Source organism: Orycteropus afer, unplaced genomic scaffold, assembly GCF_000298275.1.
Source record: "Orycteropus afer afer isolate SDZICR_OR568_19922 unplaced genomic scaffold, OryAfe1.0 scaffold00035, whole genome shotgun sequence".
In the NCBI taxonomy this organism is placed as follows: Eukaryota; Metazoa; Chordata; class Mammalia; order Tubulidentata; family Orycteropodidae; genus Orycteropus; species Orycteropus afer.
In genome coordinates, this window is record NW_006921622.1 from 2,528,575 (window position 1) to 2,551,999 (window position 23,425).

The following is a 23,425-nucleotide window of genomic DNA, read 5'->3' on the forward strand; positions in this document are numbered from 1 at the left end:
TGCCTTAGGCACTACACCACCACAAGCAGTGCTAAATTTTGGAGCTCATCTCCTACAAGTATGGCCTTTAGTCACCCATCAAGCCTGGAACCCACTCCCAGGGCTCAACTTTCAGTCAAACAATAGACAGTCCTATGAGGTAAACAGTAATACCAGGGAGATATTCTCTCTTTAAAACAATCAACCATAAGAGATCAAAAGGGTAGCATTTGCCCAGGATAAAGCTCAGAAGGCAGGAATGGACAGGAAAGAAGGATAAAAAGAAATGGCAACCACAGGTAGTAAGTGGGCAGAGTGCTGTTATATTGTAGGGATTGCAATCAATGTCACAGAACAAAATGTGTATAAACTATTGAATAGAAAACCAATTTGCTCTGTGAATGTTCACCCAAATCACAATAAAAAGTTTAAAAATAATTTTTAAAAAATATAAATAAGTAAAATACATTTTGGAGTCCTGAAAAGCTGACCAGAAAAAGCAAGAGTCAGAGGTAAGAAGACAGACAAAAAGCAATTAAAGCAGTATAGATTTAAAGCTGAATAGAAACAGGTCATTTATCATTCTATGCCAAGAAAATCTTATATATGACCAAAAATCTTTTTTCCTGACAGACATCTTAAAACTTAGGAATACTTGCTTTGTTAGCAGGCTGTCAATGCACGCTCACATTCAGGTTTTCAAAGTTTGATCTGTCATAATTTATACTTCCTCTTTTCAAGCAGCATTTCAGGTCATGTACTCTCTAGGATAACAAATAGTGAAGAACATCTAGAGCCAATCTACAACTCACTTTGCCTTTCACCCTGCCAAATAAGTGCCTTCTACCTAAGATCTTCATGGTGCCCATTCAGAAGAGAGCTTCCAGAAAATTATATTGTTCTCAGTATTTTGAAATGCAAGGGTATCAGAATACAAGTGAACATTACATGCCTAGTGATTGTGCAGAAAGTTACGGGACAGTGGTTCACACTCTGTTCCCAAAAAGACAACATTTAGACTTATCATTTCACTAAAGATGCTATTTAAACTGTCCATTTGCTCAAAAGATGTAAGATGTCAATCCTTATATTCTCAAGAGATTGCTGCTATTAAAAAGAAAATGTTTCTTCTACCTTTAAGAGATCCTTAGGGGGCTACAGTAGTCAATAGAATGATCAGAATGGTTGTTGTTGTTAGTTGTCATAGAGTCAATTCCAACGTATGGAGACCCCATGTATGCAGAATAGAACTGCTCTATAGGTTTTTGAAGGTGGTTTTTGAAGGTCTGTGACCTTTCAGAAGCAGATCGCCAGGCCTGTCTCCCAAGGTACCACTGGGTTGGTTCAGACTGCCAACTTTTTCACTAATGGTCGAGCACTTAAGCCACTCAGGAGCTATTTAATTAGTAGGTGACAGAGAAGTCTTGATGACTACAACTGATCGGTGTGCTCTCTCCATTGTATAAAGTTGTTACTGAAAGTAGCTGCCCAGCAGGCTCTACATCCCCCAACACCAACCACCTATCACATCCACTCACATTCCATTGGTCAAAACCATTCACATGACCATAAACATGGTCTAGGCTTTGTCAATAAAGTGTACACAGAAGTGATGTCTATCAGTTTCATGCTAAGTATTCAGTCTGCTTTCTTCATATTATCTTCTTCTTCACCAGAAGAAAGGTGTGGTCACCTGCTCCTGTAAAGATTACAGCCAAGAAAACCCTCTGGATTAGTTCTACTCTGTAATAAGATGGGCCACTACAAGTCAGAACTAAGTCAACAGTCATGGTTTTTTTTTTGTTTTGCATTGTTCTATTTTGTTTTCCCAGAAGCAAACTTTCAGTCACCTATTGAAGACAAATGCAGTCTAAGTGGACCAACCAAAAAACCAAACTCACTGCCATCAAATCATTTCAACTCATAGCAAACCTCCTTGGGTTTTCCAGTTGGTATCTCTATGGAAGTAGATTGCCCAAATCTTCCTTCCCAGGAGTGGCTGGTGGGTTTGAACCACCAGCCTTCTAGTTAGCAGCCAAACGCCTTAGGCATTATGCCACCAGAGCTCCTGTCTAAGTGGAAGGACTCAGTATTTGGAGGTGAGCAACCTAGCAGAGTTGCCTGATTGTCTTGGTTCTCTGCTATAACAGAAATACCACAAGTGGATGGCTTTAATAAACTGGGATTTACTCTCTTACAGTTGAGGAGGTACAAGTCTGAGTTCCAAGTGCCAGCTCTAGGGGCTAGATAGAGGCCCCTCAGCCTTGAGCTTCACCTTTGCCTCCTGTTCCAAGCCCACTAGAGCTGGAGGCTTTTTCTGACACATGCAGCTGCTAGCTGCTAAGTTTGACAAACCTGATTGACAGGTAAAATGGAACAGTCCCAAGATTGGCAGGCAACATGGCAGGCCACTGAGAGGAAGATTCAGCCAAATGCAAGATCCAGATGCACCAAAAGCTAGAGACCTTCCTTAAAGCTTCTTATATATTAGAAGCAGGCCACACCCTGAAGGCAGCTACTTAGCTGCTCACAGCAGATTGCACCATGGAGGTGATTATCAATCTCATCATGGGGAATAACTACATCTAGCTGTCCAGTCACTCAAAATCATGGCCCAACCAAGTTGACACACAACCTTAACTGCCACACTGACCATAATGGAGTATATCTATTAAACGCCGTATGACAGAGAATAAAATTTTTGTGTTAAGACACTGAGTTTTGAAAGATTTTATTAAGAGCAGTTTGTCTACACTGACCAAATGGTGGAAAATGAACAAACATAAAAGTACATTTTCTTGTGATCCAAGATCCTCTGAGAAAATAGAAGAATAGCACAAGGAAGAAAAAGCACCACAACAGAGGCAGAAAAATCCAAGAGGTGGGAAATGATTCACCCTGGGTTAGTATCTCTGAAATATCTGCTCTTAGAAAAACCAATTCATTGTCTAAAGCAGAGAGGACTAAGATGGGCAGCTTAGATGCCCAAATAGTCATTTTTATAAAACTATAAGCAGAAAAAAGATTTAAATAATGAGTGTACCATACTAAAAAATGAGCATCCATTGCTGATAAGATGGATACATATAGCATTTTTAGTACAGTATCATATTTTATCTGGAAGATAACCTAGTAGAAAGGATTGGGTTGGAGTACAGAGAAGAATTCAGGACAAAAGGAAGAGACAGAAAAAAAGAAAGTAAGAAAACTGCACACCCCAAAAAACAGTCAGAGAAGTTAAAAAATTGGTTTCAAAAAGAAGTTGACATTTATGAATTTATGGATAATTTTATTGAAATCTAGAGATGGTACAGAAAATAATTGGAAGATCTAGTAACTGTATATACTCATTCATTTGTTTAGTCAACAAACATTTATTGAGGAACTACTGTGCTCTGAGCCTTGAGATAGGCACTAGGGATAGAATTTTGAATAAGACACTGCTCCTACCTTCACTGGAGCTCACAGTCTAAATGAGAAAACAAAGAATGGTAATATATAATACTGTATATCTCACTTGTTCTCCTAAAAGCCAACTGTTTAATTTTCTTCTTTTAAAAATGTAGTTAAGACTAGTGGAGAAAAAGAGCATGGCTTCCCTCTCTCTATAACTCTGACTTCCTAAATTCTGCATTAGCAACCTGAAAGGGCAAATTGGCTGAAGAAAGGGACAATTCTAAATGTTTAACAGACCATGACAAAAATAGGACTAAATAATTATTTCAAAGAAAATGAAATTACTTTTTATCAACATACACTGAATAGCCTTCCCTATCATGCACTCTACTAGCACTGGCCGCAGAACGAAATAATTCCTCACAATAGACAATAACAGGCGAAAAAATTAGTCTCCTGTGTGCAAAATAACACTTTTATAACAATGAGCAATTCATGCCTGCTCTCACCAGACCTTCGCTGAAAAGAATACCAGTGTGGGCTTAATTACATGAGCTAGCTGAAAATTGTGTGCGTAATGGAAAGGCGTCTCCCTAAAGAATAGCTGAGGAAAGATCATAGCATCAAATATAAGACAACAGAAAAAGAATGAGAACACAAACATGAGCGCATATGCACAGGCATTCTCATTAGCACACTGCAGTTAACTACTTTGGTTGATGCACATAAAAAGAGTTTTAATATTCTCTGCTTCAGAAAAAGTAACTTCTAGGATTCGAAGATTTTCCTTTCATGCTGATTCAAGCCCTTTGCTACCTACCATGTATGGATATTGATCATCCTTATGTTAAGGACTTTTGTCACACTGGGGAGCAAAAATTGTTCACATCACAGTGAGAGCAGCAGAGACTCAAGCCAATTTTCACACATTGATTCACATGTCAGGTATTATAGGTTGGACTGTGTTTCCCAGAAAGATGTGTTGAAGTCGTAACTTCAGTATCTGTGAATCTGACCTTGTTTGGAAACACGGTCTTGGCAGATGTGATTAGTTAACATGAAGTCATACTGGCGTAGGGTGGGTCCTAATCTAGTACATTTTTATCCTTTATCCTTATTAAAAGAGGAAAAGAGACATAGACACAGACTGACACACAGGGAAGATGGCCACGTTAAGAAAGAGGCAGAGATTGGAGTTAAGCTGCCATAAACCAAAGAAGTCCTTGGGATCACCAGAAGCTACAAGATGCAAGGAAGGCTTTTTCCCCTAGAACCTTCATAGAGAGCATGGTTCTACTGACTCCTTGATTTCAGATTTCTAGCCTCAAGAACTGTGAGAGACTAAATTTCTGTTGTTTTAAGTCACCTATTGTAAGGCATTTGACTGCTAAACAAAAGCCTGGTGGCTCAAACCTACCAGCCACTCATCAGAAGGATGACAGGGCAATCTACTTCCACAGAGATATCACCTTGGAAACCCAAGAAAGGGTGGGTATGAGATGGAATTCAACTCAATGGCAGTCAGGTGTTTTTGTGGATTGAAGTTTTTCTTCCCTAATGATGTGTTGATATCCTAATCCCTGTACTAGTAGTAAATGTGGCTGTGTTTGGAAACACAGCTTTTCTTCTGTTACCAGCTTTAATTAATGAGGGGTGATGTCAGTATGCATATATATATATATATATATATATATATATATATATATAAAACCACACTGCCATCAACTCGATTCTGACTCATAGCAACCTCCACTGGGTTTCGGAGGCAGAAATCTTTATGGAAATAGATTGCCCCATTTTTCCTTTCACAGAGTGGCTGGTGGGTTTGAACCACTGACCTTCTGGTTAGCAGCCAAAATGGCTTATTCACTACCCCACCAAAGCTCATTATATCAGAGTATGTTGTTGTTATTATGTGCCATCAAGTCGGACCTGACTCATAGCAACCCCTCCTTGGGTTTCCGAGGCAGTATCACAACGGAAGTAGATCGCTCAACCTTCCTCCCAAGGAGTGGTTGGTGGGTTTCAACCACCAGCTTTCTGGTTAGCAGTCAAGTGCCTTAGGCACTATGCTACCAGAGCTCCCATATCAGAGTATAGTGGGTCCTAATCCTAAACCCTTCTGAGTAGTGTCTTACAAAAAAGGAGGAAAAGATACAGAGAGAGACATACACAGGAAGAAGACATCTTCTGAATATATAGCTACAAGCAAGATATACCCTGGGCTACCAGATGCTGAAAGGGACAAGGAAAGATCTTCCTGTGGAGCTGACAGAAAGAGATGGCCTTGTCAGTGCTCTGAATTCAGACTTCTAGCCTCCACAACTGTAAGACAATAAATTCCTGTTCTTTAAAGCCACTCACTTCCTGGTTTTTTGTTATGGCAGCCCTCAAAAACTAAGATGGGGCCCTAATGAAAATGGACAAACACAAGAAAAACATAAAATTGTTGAAAACTAAACAGTATTAATACAGAGTTGGTAGTTTCATGGAAAGTACAGTTGGTGACTAAATTTCTTAGAAAATGAAACAGCAGCCACTGGGAACCAGTGTTGGGTCACCAAGAGCCAGTCATTGGAGAGACCTCATGTTCATCTAAGAGAACAAAAATAGTAATAATAAAGGCAATGTATCAGACATCATACATTTGGATTTCAGTAACCTTACACAAAACTTCTAATACTAACCATACAAACAATCAGAGCAACGTACATGGACTGGAAGAAGGCATGACCAGCAGTATCACCTCTTGCCTGGCACGACTATCGCTTCCTGAGTGAAATTCCCACTTCTCATCTAGTCCCATCTTCCCCAAATCCACACTCTGCAGAGACATGAGAGTGATCCTTTTAAGACTTGTCTCAGATCATGGCACACCCCAGGTGAAAAACTCTGCACCATTTTCTCACTGAACTTAGAATAAAATCCAAACTCCTTGATGTGACTTAAAAGATCCAGCATGAACCTTGTTACTGTCTTCCTGGCTGGCCTATCCTCCTTGTTAAAACTCACAGTGAACAGCACAGGACATAGTAGCACACAGTAGTAGGTGCCCAATCATTTCTCGTTGAATTAAATATATGTTACAATTCCAATTTAACAAATGAGGACACCAAAGCTACAACATGATAGACCATTAAATTTTTTTTAACGACGAATGTCCAGATGGAGTAAAGCAATAAATATACTATGTGGGCCAGTATTCTGTTCCATTCTAAGCACCATATACGAAGAGATATGTTGAAAATATGGAATATTTTCAAAATATTTTGAAAGTATGGGAATTTGACAGTTCACATGATACCAAAGACTGAGGAAAATCCTAAGGTTTAGCAAGGGGATTATGATAATTATCTTAATGAAAGGGATTTGTAAGAGAGATTAAGAGAGGAAGTCAAAGGATAGGGATTTTGGATCATAATAAAGAAGAATTAACCATTGTGATTGCTGGTTAAGAAATCAAGGGATAAATAAGTACTGATACCTGAGTTTGCAGAGAAAGGATGCATGACCCCCTCACAGGAGTCTCACTGGGAGAATTTAAACATCGCAAAAGAGACAAAACTAGGTACACTTTACAATCCCCATCAATTCCAACCTGCTATTACTCTATCCATCAGTTTGAATTTAAGTAAAACAAAACAAAACAATTAATAGAGGCATCGTTTTGCAATACACAGAGCTAACATACAAGTCAGATTTACTCAAAATGGAGAGTCTAATAATTTCAAGTATACAGTAATCAAGAAGCTCAAACAAAGCAGAGAGGAACCAGAGACATCACAAGTGGCCCCCATCCTTTCTTTGTGCATCAGACATGCAACTCTGGCCCAGAATAACAGGTGAGGCCTCACAGCAAGGTCCATGGTGTTACTTACATAGCAGGAGTGTTTAAGTTATGAAACATTTCCCTTTTATACAGAGAGATTTGGACAACCTACATGCCTTTCTCCAAGGAGACCTGCATCATGGATCTGTAGCTGCATTTAATATAAGTAATACCTTGGCCAGGGATCACCCTGCTAAGGACACTCAATAGATAAGTTCTCTTCTAACAAGTATCATTAGTCTATTGACCCAGAGATTAGACCAGGTTACCTTCCTTGGTTTCTTTTTTCCTGGGGCCATCCTCCTGCTCCTCAAGTGAAGAGGGTGAATGGACTGCAGGCAGCTGCTTGACTCCTTCATCTCACAAACACTACTCTTTTTAATCAAAAGAGGAAGAGGTATGTATACATGCACACACGCATGTGAAAGAGAGACAGAGAGAAGTAGGAAGAGAAAAATATGAAAGAAGGTCTTCCTTACATAGGATGGGTAGTCTTCAAACTTTGTCAGGCAATGCACAGCCAAAAAAAAAAAAAAAAACCCTCAGATTCTCAGATTACTCCCTTTGAGGGATTGAGAGAAGTAGCAGGCATAAACCTATGCTCCTGCCATCCCACTCACACATTCTTTCTCACTCAGTCAGCACCCGACTCATTGTAACCCAATGTAAAACAGAACAAAACAGTGCCCAGTCCTGCATCATCCCCACGATTGGCTGTGGATCAGACCATTGTGATCCACAGGTTTTCACTGGCTGATCTGTGGAAGCAGATCATCAGGCCTTTCTTCCTAGTCCATCTTAGTCAGAAAGCTCCACTGAAACCTGTTCAACATCAGCAACAAGCAAGTTTCCACTGATAGGTGGGTGGGAGCTGTACATGACTTGCATTGGCCAGGAACTGAACCATCACCCATATGGAAGGCAAGAATTCTATCACTGAACCATCACCAACCCTGTTAAACTCCGGTTCTTATGTTGTTGTAGTTGTTATGTGCTGTCGAGTCGGCCCTGACTCATAGCGACCCTTCCTTGGGTTTCCAAGGCAGTAACACTACAGAAGTAGGATTGCCCAACCTTCCTTCCAAGGAGTGGCTGGTGGGTTTGAACCGCCAGCCTTCTGGTTAGCAGTCAAGTGCCTTAGGCACTATGCTACCAGAGCTCCTCTGGTTCTTATAGGGACAGTCAAAGCAATGTTTCTTACATCAGAATTTCAAGCTACCAGTGGCTCTTCCATGTATGAAGTTCAGAGCTTTTACACATCTTTTTTCCCATGGTTGAAGATTATGATGTAGTAAACTCTCTAAAATGCAAGAGTATAAGCAGAGGTTGGCAAGTTGTGTGTGTACCATAGCTGGGATTGGGGGAGAATTCGTTAACCTCCCAAAATTATATGTAAAATTTTGTGCAAGTGTGCATTTCCCCTAGGATAGGGTTCAGGATGCTTATCAGATTCCTAAAAGTCTTCATGACCCATAAAAGTTTAGCCAATAAAACTTTTGATGACTATGGGTCCAGGGACAAATAAGCTGAGTCTCCACCAGGATCTGACCCTAGGCACTGTTCAGCCTCCTCCTCACCCACATAAACTTCTCAGAAATCCACCATTAAGCATGTGAGTGAATACCGTCTTATTTTCCAAATGATTCCAAAGATGCTGTGCAACATTTTGAATACAAAACAGTTATTTTTTAAATTAAATGTGAATAGTAGAACTTACCTTTTCATTTTCTTAGATAAAGATTTAACATCAGCTTGCAGATTTTTACATTTTTCTGTCAATTGGAGTGACTGCTCATTCAGATATGTGCTTGTTTCATGAAAGAGATAAAAAAAGATTGATTTAATATGAGAGCTTATAAAATAATGTTAACAAAAATAAGATTTAATTGATAAAGGGTGTCCAAATGAAATCTGATTTTCATTCCATTATTGGATTTCTCCATGGCAAAGGAAATTGATATTTTCACCCCTGATGGTTTAAATTAAAAAAAAAAAAAAAATGTATTATAGAGTCAAACAGAAAAGAAATCTGCATCCAAGACTTTATATTTTCAGGTTTTCATAGTTTGAGGTTAGTATTTACAAGGAAAGGAGCTCTGGTGTCACAAAAGTTAAGTACTTGGCTGCTACCAAATAAGATGGCGGTTTGAACCTGCCTAGTGGCTCTGTGAGAAAAAGACCTAGTGATTTACTCCCATAAAGATTACAGCCTAGAATGATCAGGTACATCTAGGCAGGGGAGAGTGTGTCCATGACCATGTATAGGACTGGCAACTGATGTTCTACAAGCATATCTGTATGTTCCATAAGAATGTCTAGGTATATAGTACAGCTGACAAGAGACAATGTTGTGGTGACTTCTTGGTCACAGCCAGCTACCAGGAGGGAGCAAGTGATTGGACACGTTGGCTTGGGACCATGGTCCCAGGGAACATCAAACTCAATTGGCATAATATACTATATAAAAACATTTCCCACATCCTAGTTTTGTGAGTAGTGACTGGGATCTTAAAAGCTTGCAAGCAGCCATCTAGATGCCACAATGGGTCTCTCCTCATCCGGAGCAAAGAAGAATGAAGAAAAGCAAAGACACATGGAAACAATTAGTCCAAGAAGGGACTGATACACCATGCGATCCTCAGGCTATACGGCCATGAGACCAGAAGAACTAGATAATACTCAGCTAGCACTGTCAACTACTTGAAGGGAAGGGGGATCTATGTAGGAGACCTGGAGAGAATGATGTGGAACAAAACTCAAATTAAAAAAAAAAAGGACCAGAATTGCTGATCTGATAGAGCCTGGTGAAACCCCTGAGACTATGGCCCCTAGCTGCACTTCAGATCTGGAATTGAACTCCCTTGGCTTCCAGCCAAATAAAAGATAGGCATGTGGGCTAAACATTTACATCAGGTAGATACAATGCTTGGATGATCAATCATGGGAGACTAGAAGGGGAGTGTATCCACAGGGAGACAGTTCAGAGGGGCAGGAATGCATGGGAGAAAGGACACAGGGAAGAGGTAACGATGGGGAGGAAGTGGGAAGAGAACTCTTACATCGTGGGAAATTGCAGTCAATGTCATGAGACAAAATGTGTATGATCTGCTGGATGGGAAATGAATGTGCTCTGTAAACTTTCAGCCAAATCACAATAAAAATTAAAAAGAAAAAAAAAATAAAAAGATTACAGCCTAGAAAACCCTATGTGGCAGTTCTACTCTATAACAACTAGGGTTGCTATGAGTTGAAATTGACTCAATGACACCTAACAACAGCATTTATAAAGAACAAGCTATTTAAACAATCTTCATCATCGTGCATATAATTGAAACCAGTTGCCGTTAGTTGACTCTGTCTCATGGCCACCCTGTGTGTCACAGTAGACCTGTGCTCCATAGGGTTTTCAATGGCTGATTTATCAGAAGTAGATCACCAGGCCTTTCTTCCAAAGTGCCTCTGGGTAGACACAAACCTCTAGCCTTTCAATTAGCAGTCAAGCAAGTTAACTGTTTGTACCACTTATGGGCTTAGCCTTTATTTTTAAAAGATGTTATTTCTGGTAGGGAACATGCAGATGTGGATGGAGCATTTCTCCATAAACAGCACAAGGCAAATCTTGCCTTTGATTTGAATAGCTGTGATATAATGGTCTGTTACTATTTTTCTAATGAACTTGCAAAATTGGAGTTGGAAATCAAAAAGCATGGTTAAAAACATGGGTTATGGAATTGGGCTGCCTAATGAGCCTCGTGGACATAAGCATGTTATTTAACTACCCCATGCATCAATTCTTATCGCTAAAGCAAGGATAACAGGATTGACCTCAGTGCCTAAGGCATTCGACTGCTAAGCAGAAGGCTAGCAGTTCAAACCTACCAGCCACTCCTCGGAAGGAAGGTTGGGCAATCTACTTCCGTAGAGATACCACCTAGGAAACCCAAGGAGGGGTTGCTATGAGTCGGATCTGACTTGATGGCAGTGTGTTTGGTTTGGTTTTGGTTTGCTAGTGTGATGTTACGAAATGATACATAGTACTTGGCATCATGCTTCTACAGTTAGTGTTCAAAAAATACCAACATCTTTTCCCTTACACTTTAAAAATTAAACACACAACTCTGACTTTGTGTATATCTGCATGTTATGAATTAAATTGTGTCCCTCCAAAATATGTGTTGGAATCCTAACCCCTATACCTGTGTGTGTAATACTGTTTGGAAATGGGTTTTTCTTTGTTATGTAAATTAGATCGTATCCTAGTAGGGTGGGTTCTAAATCTAGTCACTTCTGAGTTATAAAAAGAATGTATTAGATACAGAGACACACATACACAAGGGAAAGATAGATGCCACTTGACGATTGTTTTATAAGCCATGGAAACAAGGAAGGCCTGGGGTTATTAGCAAGAAAGGAATCTACATGGCCAGACCCTGATTTAGACTTTTTGCTTTTAGAACTCTGAGAAAAGACATTTCTGTTTTTTAAAGGCCCCCACTTATGGGGCTGTTACAGGAAATGAAGACAATGTACAGTGTGTTAAACACATTTATTTAATCATCCTGAAGGTATTTATCAATAACTTCATATAGGAGGTAGCCAGGCACAGGATGTATAGGAGATGGCAGTATATAATTATGTCCAGTGATCAGGCATTATTAAGAACAAGCAGTGGGTGTACAATGAGAAAATACAACAGGGAGACCTATCTATACTGAAGGTCAGAGAAGGCCTATGGCGGACTGTCATTTAAGTGGAGATGCTAAGAATGATACCAGTTAGTTAGGTGAACTTTAGGAAGGTGGGGAGGGTCAGGGATTCTAGGCAGAGCAGACAGTGTGTGTAGAGGTCTCAGACTAGGAAGCCATCTAGAATGTTGGAGGAACTGAAAGAAGGTCAGTGGGGCTGAGGCTAAGGTGCTAAAAAGTATTGAGAGTTTACCACTCCCAAGCAGGGACCAGAGCATGCAGCCCTAGTAACCCTAGTTAAAGAGTTTAGATTCTACTGTAATAACAAGGGTGGAGAGGATATGGAAGGTTTTGGACAGGAGATTGATGTGACTAGATTTATGTTTTTTAAAGTTCATTATGACTGTTTTGCAGAGACATTATAGCAGGTGGGATATAGTGGTTAGTTTTATATAGCAATGTGACTATACATAAAAATCCCCTGGGGATCTTGTTAAAACATAGATTTTGATTCAGGATATCTGGGTGGAAATGCAAATTCTCAGCAAAGGGTAGACCTGCAATGAACCGGTTTAAAGCCCTGGTTAAAAGCAAAAACTGAGGTTTCCTACAGAAGCAGAAATTCTGCCTCAAGTCTGCAGCATAAAATTCTGCCTGAGTTTCAAGTTTGCCAGCCTGGGCTATATATTTCAAACGTAAGACTGCAACATCAACCTTTGCCTGAGTTTCCAGCCTGCTGCCTTTCCTACAGATTACAGACTTGCCAGCCCCCACAACGGCATGAGCCAACTCCTTTAAATAAATCTCTTTGTGTGTGTGCGCGCACTATTGGTTATGTTTCTCTGAAGAATCTGACACTGCTATCAGTGGAAGTAGGAAAGGAAGGTTTCAGCAAGATTCCAGAAGGGAGATGATAGCAACTTGTCTTACTTGTCAGGATGGACAAGGCTATGATATGGTTAAAAAAAAAAAAACACCACCAAAATCGCAGTTGCTCTATACAACTAAGGTTTGTTTCTTGCCTGTGAAAAGCCCACTGTGTGTCTGGGTAACTTTCTAGGGCAGCTGTGTTCTATGCAGTTTAGGGACCCAGACTGCCTCAGTCTTGTGACACCTTCATCCCAATACCTGCTTCCACAATTGCCATGGGAGAAGATAATGCTAGAAGGTCTCCCTCTGCATCTGAATGCTTTAGCTTGGAAGTGATATGTGTTGTGCTACTTATGATGCATTGGCTAAAACTAGTCATATGTCCCACCTGACTGCAAAGTGGGAAGCAGAAAAGAGCAATCCTCCTGAGTGTGTCCAGAAAAAGAGAAGATCTGGATACAGGTGTGCATGGGAAGACCATGCCCCACTTGTGTCACTCGTGATGAAGAGAAGCAGTCATACAAGATACAATCAGGAGGCAAGATTGACAGGACTTGACAATAAATTAGATGTGGGAGGTAAGAGGAAGGGAGGAATCAACATAAAGCTATAAATAAGACAGATTTATAATTCTTTCTCAGAAATGCTCTCCAAAAACACTGCATACAGAGTGCATATGGGCTCACAAATCCCTCTTAATCCTGATATGATTTCTCTTCCTTCCTCCCCCTCTCATTCTGCCTACATACTGCACCTTCTGTGCTTTCTGAATGTAGTATTGTATTTTTCAAGGATTTGTTTATTTCTAATTTGATGCATATTTTATTCAGGCAGTGCCATTAATGAAGTGAATTACCAAGTTAGCAATACTGTGAATTATGATGGCTTTGCAATACTAAATTGTGAAACTCGTTGTTATATGCTGTTGAGTCAGACCCGACTCATAGCAATCCCTCCTTGGGTTTCTGAGGCTGTATCACTACGGAAGTAGATTGCCCAACTTTCCTTCTGAGGAGTGGCTGGTGGGTTTGAACCGCCAGCCTTTTGGTTAGGAGTCAAGTGCCTTAGACACTATGCTATCTAGATCCTAAATTGTGAAACTCTGCAATACTAAATTGCAGGCACCAATAGGATTCAGTGTCCTATAGCTTCCTTCAAATCAGAGAGAATCTTCATTAATAGAAAGTCAAAACAAATTGGCCCAACTAAAATCCCAGGAGATACACAAAGAGCAAATGAGGTTGTCCGGGGTAAAAGCGGAGATGACAGAATGAAGTCATGGAGAAACCAGGGTCTGGAATCAGTGTGTCCAGAGTCTGAATCCCAGCTCCGCCTCTCTGACTTAAGCTTTTTGAGCTAAGTTTTTTTTTTTTTTTTAAATCCCTACCAATAAAGTAATTATAATGATTAGAGGGGAGCTATATATAAACAGTTGACACATAGAAGTGACTAAATAATTATATTCTTATTCCTCTAAACCCATTACCGTATTACTTCCTCAAACCAGTAACATGAATCAGAAACATCTCCCGTCTACAGGAAGTCATTTAACAGTGGAAGAGTAAAAGGAAGCCCTTTTCGTTCTGTTTGCTTTTGTATCTCTTTCCTGTCCCCCTTCATTCAAAAAATCTTAATACTTTTCTACCTTTTCATCTACTATCATTAAAATCTTTCTAGGATAATGTTAAAATACCCACATACAGTAATTTCATAAATTTCAAACATGTATCTACATTAGGCATCTGACCAAATATTTACTTTTCCTGACTCTTGGAGAGGAAGACTCCTATCTCATGTTGTTTTCAGCAATGTTACATAAATGATGTTCAAAGTGACAAAAAAAAAAGACACCATAACATCCATTATTTTCAAATGCTTGAAGATCTGACAAAGGAAGAGATAGTAGGAGTCCTTAGAGAAATTTCTTCCTCCCCTACCAGAAGAAGGCTAGATTGTTAATTTAGAGTAAATTAGTTTTTTGTGCAATAAGTAAGAATTAGATGGTTCTTAGATCTGAGCTCATCACGAGAACAATGACGGAGTTACCAGCTCTTGAGAGAGGGAGAGAGAGAGAGAGAGAGAGAGAGAGAGAAAGCCTTCTAAGTTCTGAGTTGAGAGAGTCAGGACAGGATCTGGTGGAAAGATCGTTTCTGAGAGGTTGGCACCCACTTGCAGATGAATATGTTAGACTGGATTTTCTTTATCATTTCACATGGAAACATCTCTCAGACAAGTCAAAGAGGACAGAGAGAAATTGATCAAAAGTAGTCATTCCAAAGATTCAGAGTCAAAAATCATCTGATGGAACAGATAAATGTAGGCTGATTTGTTGTAACCCAAGCAAAGAACACAGGCATTAGGCAGAAATGTCCTATTGTGACCAAAAGGAATCACTATCAGGGTGAACTTGGGCTGTTTAAGGAAGCTACAGAGGGTGAAGTATCTCAGGGTCCACTGGCTGGAACATAAATGAGATATGAAACTAACTCAAGTAAGTGGTCTAAATAGTTGGGTCTTGGGAGAAAAAAAGAACTGGAGTCACCAGGTAAACTCTGATAACCAAAAACCCTGGGGCTAGACTCTCTGTTCCTATTATTTTTCTTATTAGGTGCCACCGCGTCCATTTCAACTCATAGTGACCCTATCTACAACAGAACAAAACACTTCCTGGTCCTGCACCATCCTCACAGCTGTTGCCATGCTTGAGCCCATCATTGCAGCCACTGTGTTAATCCATCTCATTGAAGGTCTTCAGCTAGACCACTTATACACCTTGACAATTCTATTACATGTCCCAAGCAATTCCCTCCTCCATTTCTTTCAATGATAGCCTCTTGGGAGCTCGAAAGACAAATTCTGTTTTTTGTGAATTCTGACAGTGTTTTTTGAAAATCTCTATTTTATTTAAATTTTTTGGTTAAATCACTTTTGAGAAACTTCTTACCAAAATCAGCTGAGCCACAATGAAAGATTATTCTATGTATGGAGTGGCAAACTATACAGCTGGGAGTGCCTCCATAGACAAGTCATGGAAGGGACAGTGGACATCCCATCGGATACCTCGCAGGATCTGGTAGGCCAAGTTAGTACTTAGTTTCCCAGCCCAGCAAGGTGGGATGGCTCTAACTGCTCTGCCAACACCTCTTTAATCACTCCATTATAAGATCACAATCTACTGCTCACCTCTCACTGTACAGGATTGCTTGTCTGCCCATTTGTAACATCTTTCCAGCACTCTCAATTCCCTGCTCCCTTAACATCCTGTCACATCCACCTTGCAAATCTGCAATAATAGAGCAATATGGTCATGGCAGATAACTTTCCTATACCTAACTCCTGAGGGCTGCTGGAGAAAATCACACAAGTGGGTGGGTTGGTGCCTTGAAAAATCCATAGTGTCCAATTCAGTAAGACCACTTATACATCTCGACAATTCTATTACATGTCTCCAACAATTTCCTCTTTGATTTTTCTCAAGAGCTACCCTATACTTTCACTGTTCTCCTACTGTCTTCACCCCTTCCCTATCCTCCTAAATTCTCATTTAATCAAGCTTTTATTTTAGAAAAAAAATGATACTACTGGGTATAAATAAATCTTTAACTACAAACCATCCTTATGTTTCATCTCAGAGAAAAAGGTGTCTCTCCACTTACAAAAAAATAATCCTCCAGCCCATGCCCCGCTATCCCATCATTCCTTTCTTTTCTAACATGCAGGCCCATCCTGTGCTTTTTCGCTTGGCCAAGTCTACACCCTCTCCAAAGCAGTACCTCCCTCTGATGCTCCATCCTCTCTCATGTCAATATCTAAAGGAAATGAAACAACTTACTTTGCTATTCTCCTGTACCTATTACCTTACTTTCTTTCAAATTCCAACCTACTGATGTCCTTTTTCTTCCCTACAAAGCCAAAAAAAAAAAAATTCTGGAAAAATACCTAAATCCAAGGGATAATTTAATACTATTTCTTTACCTCCCAGCAATATCTGAGCCACAGACCACTGCTCCTCACTGGGTTTCTGTCATAATCCTGTCTCCATGTTCATCTACATTTGACCCATTCTGGGTCCATTTGCAGATTCTTTCTGCTGGCATATTGCCTAAGGAATCTGAATGCTAACCAGAAGTCTGGAGGTTCAAACTCACCAGCCACTCCTTGAAAGGAAGATGGGGCAATCTACTTCCATAGTGATACTGCCTCGGAAACCCAAGGAGGGGTCGCTATGAGTTGAAATTGACTTGACAGCAGTGAGTTTGATTTGGTTTGGCTTTCTTAGACCAGTCTGTAAGAGATGTTGTGTCCCCTGGTTCTTGTTCTTCCTGTCACTTTAAAGCTAGTATTCCCTAGGACTTTGTCTTCAGGGCTGTTGTCTTCTTAGCCTGTCTGTTATCCTAAAGAATCTCAATCCACCTCTTTCTCTTTTTATCCATCCTCAAAGCCTTCCAAGGTAGATTCTCTAGCACACATGTTTGATCACGTAATTTCTCTGCTTAAAATCTTCCATGACTCCCATCACCCTTGACAAACAACAAAACTCCTTTGCTGGACATACAAAGCCATCCAGGGTCTGGCCCCTGCCTATGTGCTCAATCTCATCTTTTACTGATGCTTTGTTGTTGCTGTTAGGTACATCAAGTTAGCTCTAATTCATGGCAACCTCACGCACAATGGAATGAAACAGTACCCAATCCTGTGCCATCTTCATAAGTATTGATATGCTCAAATCCATTGTTGTGACCACTGTGCATTTTGAGTGACTTTCAACTTAGGAGCTCATACTCCAGTGCTATACAGGATAATATTTTGTTGGGAACAATAGGGTTTTTGTTAACTAATTTTCAGAAGTAGATCACCAGGCCTTTCTTCCTAGTCTGAAAGCATGGCTGAAGCATGCTGGTATTTAAAATACTAGTGACATGGCTTCCTGCATCACAGCAATATGTAAATCATCACAGTATGACTATCAGATGAGTGGTGGATTGACAGTTTGCTAACAATTGCACAGTACAAATTTCTCTTTTTTCATTTATTGCAAGTATTAAGTTATGGAATCTGGTTGCCTTCATTATTTAATTATAGAATTTATTTGTTTGGTACTTGCAACCAAGCCTTCAGGCAAACAGCACATTTTCATCATTTCAGTGTGGTAGAAAAAAAAAAAAATCTTTAATAATATCAGAGGTGGGAGACACAGAAAAGCAAAGCATTTCTGCTCACATTATCTACATGGCTGATTTTCTGTTAAAAAATCTGATCTTGAGAAGCCATTCTCGAGTTGAAAGTAATCACTTTACAAGACCACCTGGCAAGATTTTATAGAATAGCAAGAAGTTTAGAGAACACGACAACTACTACAAATTAATAAAAATTTAAGTCTGACAGGCAAAGAATATGTCTTAAAGCAAACAAGTGATGCAATCCTTACAAAATAATGTATATGATCAGTACTTGGTGGTCATCGACAAGGATCTGTAAACCACAGAGATAATGTTACATCTTTAGCATGACTTTAAAGTAAAGCAATCAGTTCCCTGGACATGTAAAAAACATCTGTATTCATTTCCTCTGGCTGTTGTAAGAAATTATCAAAAACCTGATAGCTTAAAACAACAAAAATGTATTCTCTCACTGTTCTGGAGGCCAGAAGTTTGAAATCAAAGGTGGGCAGGGGCACACTCTTCCTGGAAGCTGTATAGGAGAATCCATTCTTGGCCTCCTCCAGCTTTTGGTAGCTTTCAATATTCCTTGACTTCTGACCCCATGGCTCCAGGATCTGCCTCTGTAGTTACACTGCCTGCTCCTCATCTGTCTTCACCTCTGTGTGTCTCTCATATGGTCATTTGTCATTGAATTTAGAGTACACATGGATAATCCAGGATGATCTCATCTCAAGTTCCTTAACTTAATTACATCTGCAAAGACTCTCACTGAATAAGGTCACACCCCAGGTTCTGGGAGTCAAGACGTGGATGTATCATTTTGGGGGCTATCATTCAACTCAGGTAGCGTAGTGCCTAAGGCACTTGACTGCTGACCAGAAGGCTGGCAGTTCAAACCCACCAGCCACTCCCCGGAAGGAAGGTTGGGCAATCTGCTTCTGTAGTGATACTGCCTCAGAATCCCAAGGAGGGGTCGCTATGAGCTGGATCTGACTCAGTGGTACATAACAACAACAACCATTCATCACATGACAACAACCTCTTTGGGGGTAATTGTTCAATAATTTGTCTATGGGAGACAGAGAAGTTTCAAGAACATCCCAATGCTATTTATGTGATCAAGGTATAGCTTAAAAGTAGTAAAACTAGATTGTGAATATAACTGAAAAGCTTAAAAATTAATAAACTCAATTGTACTGTCTCTGAAGAATGTATAAATAGATGGAGAATATATCCCAAAAAATGGGAAGCCCAAAGAATAAGAACTTTTATCCATACACTCCCTGTGCTCCTCTGCCATTCCAAAGAAGAGATGGAGGAGCCAAGAGAGCGTCAGGAGGACTTGCAGAAATACCCAGGTATAAGGGTGCAACTGGCTGGCATGAATCTAGGACAGATGTTACAATGATCACCTGTGCTCTGACTTCAAGCTTGTTGAGAAAGTTATATATTTATATATTATATATATATAATGTATATATTTGTATATAATATTATATATATATATATATATATATATATATATTATATTATATATATTAAATTATAACGTGACATCCTGTATACTTTCCCTGAGGGAGAAAGGCAAGCCTCCTAACCCACAAAACAGTTATATTACTCTTTTTCACTGATAAATTAATATTCTAGTTTAAAAATCATCCCTTATGAGTTTGATTAACAACAGTCTGCCTATGAAAAACTAATCTTATCTAGGAACTGACAAAATCAAATATTAGGGGCTACAAAGCTGAGGTGCCTACAAAGTTCTGGCCTGCTTCTTTGTTCAATCATTCAGTAGATATCTTTGGAGTACATGTTATATGCCACGGAGATTGGAGGGTACTAGAGATACAACAATGTCCCTGGGTGGCACAAATGGCTAAGGATGGAGCTGCTAACTGAAAAGTTTGTGGTTCAAGTCCACACAAAGCACCTTGGAAGAAAGTCCTGGTGATCTACTTCTGAAAAATCAGCCATTGAAAGCTCTGTGGAGCATAGTTCTATTCTGACACAAATGGGGTTGCCTGGAATCAGATCAACACAGTAGTGAACAAGACAGTGTCTCCAGTGCCTTGAAGCAAATAGCCTGGTGGGAAGGTCATACAAGTAAACACACCATCAAACATGCACAGCTTGCAGAATGAAAGCTGGATATTTTCTGTTACATCAATTTCAATAAACCATGAATTTGTGTTTTGTAGATGCCATTTAATTCAAAATATAGGAACTGCTTTTCAAATGACTGCATAAAACTTTACTCTTACACATGAATTCTGCAGGCAACTTAAATTGCAAGAATTTCTGAAAATAATCTCTGCTTACTTGGTGTTTATCTGCCTTTGGCTACCCTTGACAAAGATTCATTATTTAGCTCTTTACTACTAAATCAGTTACCATAATGCATTTCTGCTCCCCAATTGTTGTTGAAAGATTGTGTTCAGAAATGTAAAATCATGACCCTCATTCAGATGTAAAATGAACATGTGTTAAAGATTTTATTTTTCTTATAGGGCAGGAACCAGGCAGATGTTGTTGTTGTTGTTGTTATGTGCTGTTGAGTTGGACCCGACTCATAGCGACCCCTCCTTGGGTTTCCGAGGCAGTATCACTATAGAAGTAGATTGCCCCATCTTCCTTCTGAGGAGTGGCTGGTGGGTTTGAACCGCCAGCCTTCTGGTTAGCAGTCAAGTGCCTTAGGCACTAAGCTACCAGAGCTCCTAGACAGATGTTATAACCACTTCAAAAAAGAATAGGAAGAATAAGCACACTTTACAGATCAGGAATACTAAGATGAATGTGCACATGGAAGCAAAACTGATTTGGAGGTAAGAAGCTAGAAAGTCAATTGAAATCAACCACTGAGGACATGACTTGCATATTTATATGCAATAATTACTGTATATTACTATCAGTTAACCTACAACTTCTCCAAAATCAAATCCATCACTATTGAGTCAATTCCAACTCATGGCAACTCCACGTGTTATGGAGTAGAACTGCTGCATAGGGTTTTCCTGGCTGTAATCTTTACAGAATTTTTACAGGATGTGAAAATTGGAAACAAAGAAGAAGCACTGAGGCCTAGTTGATAGCAATGATGGTGGCTACTGCATGATAGAATTTTGTAAGGCTGCAAGTTATTTATTGCAAATGCCTTTTTTTCAACAACATAAACAGTTACTATACACATGGACTTTGCCAGACAGAATGCTCAGGGGTCAAATCAACTCCATTTGTGGGAAAAGATGATGGAGAAGCTCAATATCATCAGTGAGAACAAGGCCAGGAGCCAACTGTGGAACAGACCATCAATTGCTTATAGCAACTTTAAGTTGAAGCTGAAGAAAATTAAAACAAGTCTACAAGAGCCAAAATACAACCTTAAGTATATTTCACCTGAATTTAGAGACCATATGAAAAATAGATTTGACACATCAAACGCTCATGACTGAAGATCAGAGGTGGAATGGCATCAAGGATATTACACACGAAGAATGTAAACGGTCATTAAAGAAGAAAGAAAGATAAAAATGGATGTCAAAAGAAACTCTGACACTTGCTCTTGAATGGAGAGTAGCTGAAGCAAAGGGAAGAAATGATGAAGTAAACAAGCTGAACAAGTTTCAAAGGGCAAATCGAGAAGATAAAATAAAGTATTATCATTAAATGTGCAAAAACCTGGAGTTAGAAAATTGAAATGGAAGAACATACTTAGTATTTCTCAAGCTTAAAGAACTTAAGGCAAATTTCAATCCTCAAGTTGCTATATTGAAGGATTCTAGGGACAAAGTACTGAATGATGCAGGAAGCATCAAAAGAAGATGGAAAGAATACCATCGGTCACTATACCAAAGAAAATTGGTGATTTTGAAACATTTCAGGAGGCAACATATGATAAAGAACCAATGGTACTGAAGGAAGATGTCTAAGCTGCACTGAAGGAATTGGAAAAAAATAAGATTCTAGAAATTGACAGAATACCCATTGAGATATTTCAATAAACAGATGCAACAATAGAAGTGCTTACACATTCTTGCCAAGAAATTTGGAAGAGAGCTACTTGGCCAACCAACTGGAAGAGATCCATATTTGTGTCCATACCATAGAAAGATGATCCAACAATATGTGCAAATTACCAAACAATATCATTAATATCACATGCAAGTAAAATTCCTCTGAAGATAATTCAAAAATAGTTGCAGCAGTATATTGCCAGAGGACTGCCAGAAATTCAACCTTCAAAAGGGCCCTGGAACGAGAGATATTGCTAAAGTGAAATGGATCTTGGATGAAAGGAGGGAATACCAGAAAGATGTTTACTTGTGTTTTATTGGCTATGCAAAGGCATTCTATTGTGTGAACCATAACAAATTATGAATAACATTGCGAAGAATGGGAATTCCAGAACAGTTAATTGTGTTCATGAGGAACCTGTACATAGACCAAGAGGCCGCCACTTGAATAGAACAAGGAAATACTTTATGATTTAAAATCAGGAGAGGTGTGCATCAGGGTTGTATCTTCTCTCAATACTGATTCAAATCTGTATGCTGAGAAATAATCCAAGAAGCCGGACTATACAAAGAAGAACACAGCATCAGGATTGGAAGAAAACTCATTAGCAATCTGCAATATGCAGATGACACAACCTTGCTTGCTGAAAGTGAAAGTGAAGAAGACTTGAAGCACCTACTGATGATGACCAAAGAGGCCAGCCTTCTGTGTGAATTACACCTCAACATAAAGAAAACAAAAATCCTCACAATAGACCAATATACAACATCATGATAAATGGAGAAAAGATTGAAGTTGTCAAGGATTTCATTTTACTTGGATACACAATCAACACCCATGGAAGCAGCAGTAAAGAAATCAAATGGCATACTGCGTTGGACAAATCTGCTGCAAAAGACCTCTTTAGAGTGTTCAAGAGCAAAGATGTTACTTTGAAGACTAAGATGCACCTGACTCAAGCCATGAAATTTTCAATAGCTTCATATGTATGTGAGAGCTAGACAATGATTGAGGAAGGCTACCAAAGAATTAGGAGCTCTGGTAGCATAGTGGCTAAGGCACTTGACTGCTAACCAGAAGGCTGGCGGTTCAAACCCACCAGCCACTCCTCGGAAGGAAGGTTGGGCATTCCTACTTCCATAGTGATACTGCCTCAGAAACCCAAAGAGGGGTCGCTATGAGTCGGGGCCGACTCGATGGCAAACAACAACAACAACAACTACCAAAGAATTGATGCATTTGAATTGTGGTGCTGACAAAGAATACTGAATGTACCATGGACTTCCAGAAAAATGAACAAATCTGTCCTGGAAGAAGTAGAGCTGGAATGTTCCTTAGAAGCAAGAAAGGCCAGACTTTGTCTCCCTTGCTCTGGTCACGTAGTCAGATAGGACTAGTACCTGGAAAAGGATATAATGGTAAAGTAGGGAGTCAGTATAAAAGGGGAAGACCCTCAACAAGATGGACTGACACAGTGGCTGTGAGGATGG

General features: G+C 39.6%; 1 protein-coding gene across 1 annotated transcript in view; it reads right to left on the reverse strand.

The window, feature by feature from the left end:
* ST8SIA6 (ST8 alpha-N-acetyl-neuraminide alpha-2,8-sialyltransferase 6) overlaps nt 1-23,425 on the reverse strand; it is a 207,346-nt gene that overhangs the window by 96,095 nt on the left and 87,826 nt on the right. The window contains exon 3 of the mRNA XM_007936334.1: nt 8,922-9,011. Within this exon, the coding sequence (XP_007934525.1) occupies nt 8,922-9,011 (90 nt within the window). The remainder of the gene's footprint in view (nt 1-8,921; nt 9,012-23,425) is intronic.